This window comes from Triticum dicoccoides, unplaced genomic scaffold (assembly GCF_002162155.2).
Source record: "Triticum dicoccoides isolate Atlit2015 ecotype Zavitan unplaced genomic scaffold, WEW_v2.0 scaffold20133, whole genome shotgun sequence".
NCBI classification, from domain to species: Eukaryota; Viridiplantae; Streptophyta; class Magnoliopsida; order Poales; family Poaceae; genus Triticum; species Triticum dicoccoides.
The window spans coordinates 1-1,178 of record NW_021234436.1 but is presented as its reverse complement, the minus strand read 5'-3'; the positions used below and the strand labels follow the sequence as shown (position 1 = coordinate 1,178).

Here is a 1,178-nt window from a genome sequence, read left to right as displayed (position 1 = left end):
GACTTTTTTTGTCATTGAAACTTGAAAGGTGTATGTGAAGGTGTAAAAGAAATCATTGAAGGCTGCAATATAATTAGTTCTCACGTAAAATTCACATAACTACTTGACTATACACACAGATAGTTGCTAGTAATAAGTACATCTCTATACAATAACGTACACATGTGCCTGCGACTGCCGAGATGCACTCAAGCCATGAGGCCGGCAATGGCAAGCAAAACAACGAGGCCAAGCCCCATGGCCTCCACATTGGTTGCAGCGGAGACAGGTGTTGGCGGGGCAGCGTTGCTTGCATTTGGACCGCTGGCCGGTGCGGGTGATGAAGAGGAGCCTGGCATGACATCGATCTTGACCTTCATGCCGCCCGCGCAATGGTCAGGGAAACCGCAGATGAAGTAGCGGGTGCCGGTGGCGATGAGGGTGACAACATCATTCCCGGAGTTGAGGGTGGTGACGGGGCTAGCGGTGGTGCAGGAGTCGTAGTCTGCCTTGCTGACTTCAAGGACATCGTGTGCCTGAGGGGAGTACTTGAAGACGATCTGATCGCTGGTTTGGAACTTCCTAGAGGACGCCCAAGTGCCGTAGTTGGTGCTGAGGTCCCATGCGCCGCCCGGCTCGCCCACGTTGTAGATTGCTGCAGACGCTGTGCTTAGGACGGTCATCACGGCAACGGCGGGAAGAATGGTTCTGGTGGCAGCCATTGAGGTTTGAACTGCAAGGAGATATAGCAGAGGAGATTATAGTGCAGGTGTTGTTGTGTTGGTCCTTGAGCGGAGATTGTGTTTGCTTCCCATGGTGGCTGTGTCGGGTCCTATATATTACATGCTATGCCCTGGTGGGTTGAACAGACGTGTGTAGTAGGTGGAAGCCTAGAAAGGCATACAGCTGGTACGTACTTGGTCATACTCAGACACGTAGGAGTATATATGATAATCATCGATCGACTGAACATCTGAAGACCGGGCTGTGTTGTTGGCCTGATGACCTTTCACGCGTTTCCTTTCCTTTTCCTCCAGTATCGACGCGGTCTACAAGACATAAAGTAGACTACCACAATCCACATACCTTGTGACGTAGATCCAAGTGCCCAGCTGCATTTCAACTCCCTCTAAAAAAGCCTTTAACTTCCTCTGTTAAAATTGTCAGCTTTCAACTACCTGATTTCCAGCTGGATCACA

The 1,178-nt window shown here is 50.3% G+C and overlaps 1 protein-coding gene across 1 annotated transcript; it reads right to left on the bottom strand.

Annotated features, from left to right (window-relative positions):
- Positions 1–148: 148 nt before the first annotated feature.
- On the bottom strand, positions 149–701 carry LOC119345050 (mavicyanin-like). Its single transcript, XM_037615286.1, has one exon. The coding sequence runs from the start codon at positions 699–701 to the stop codon at positions 189–191; it is 513 nt and encodes a 170-aa protein (XP_037471183.1). The 3' UTR covers positions 149–188.
- Positions 702–1,178: the final 477 nt, after the last annotated feature.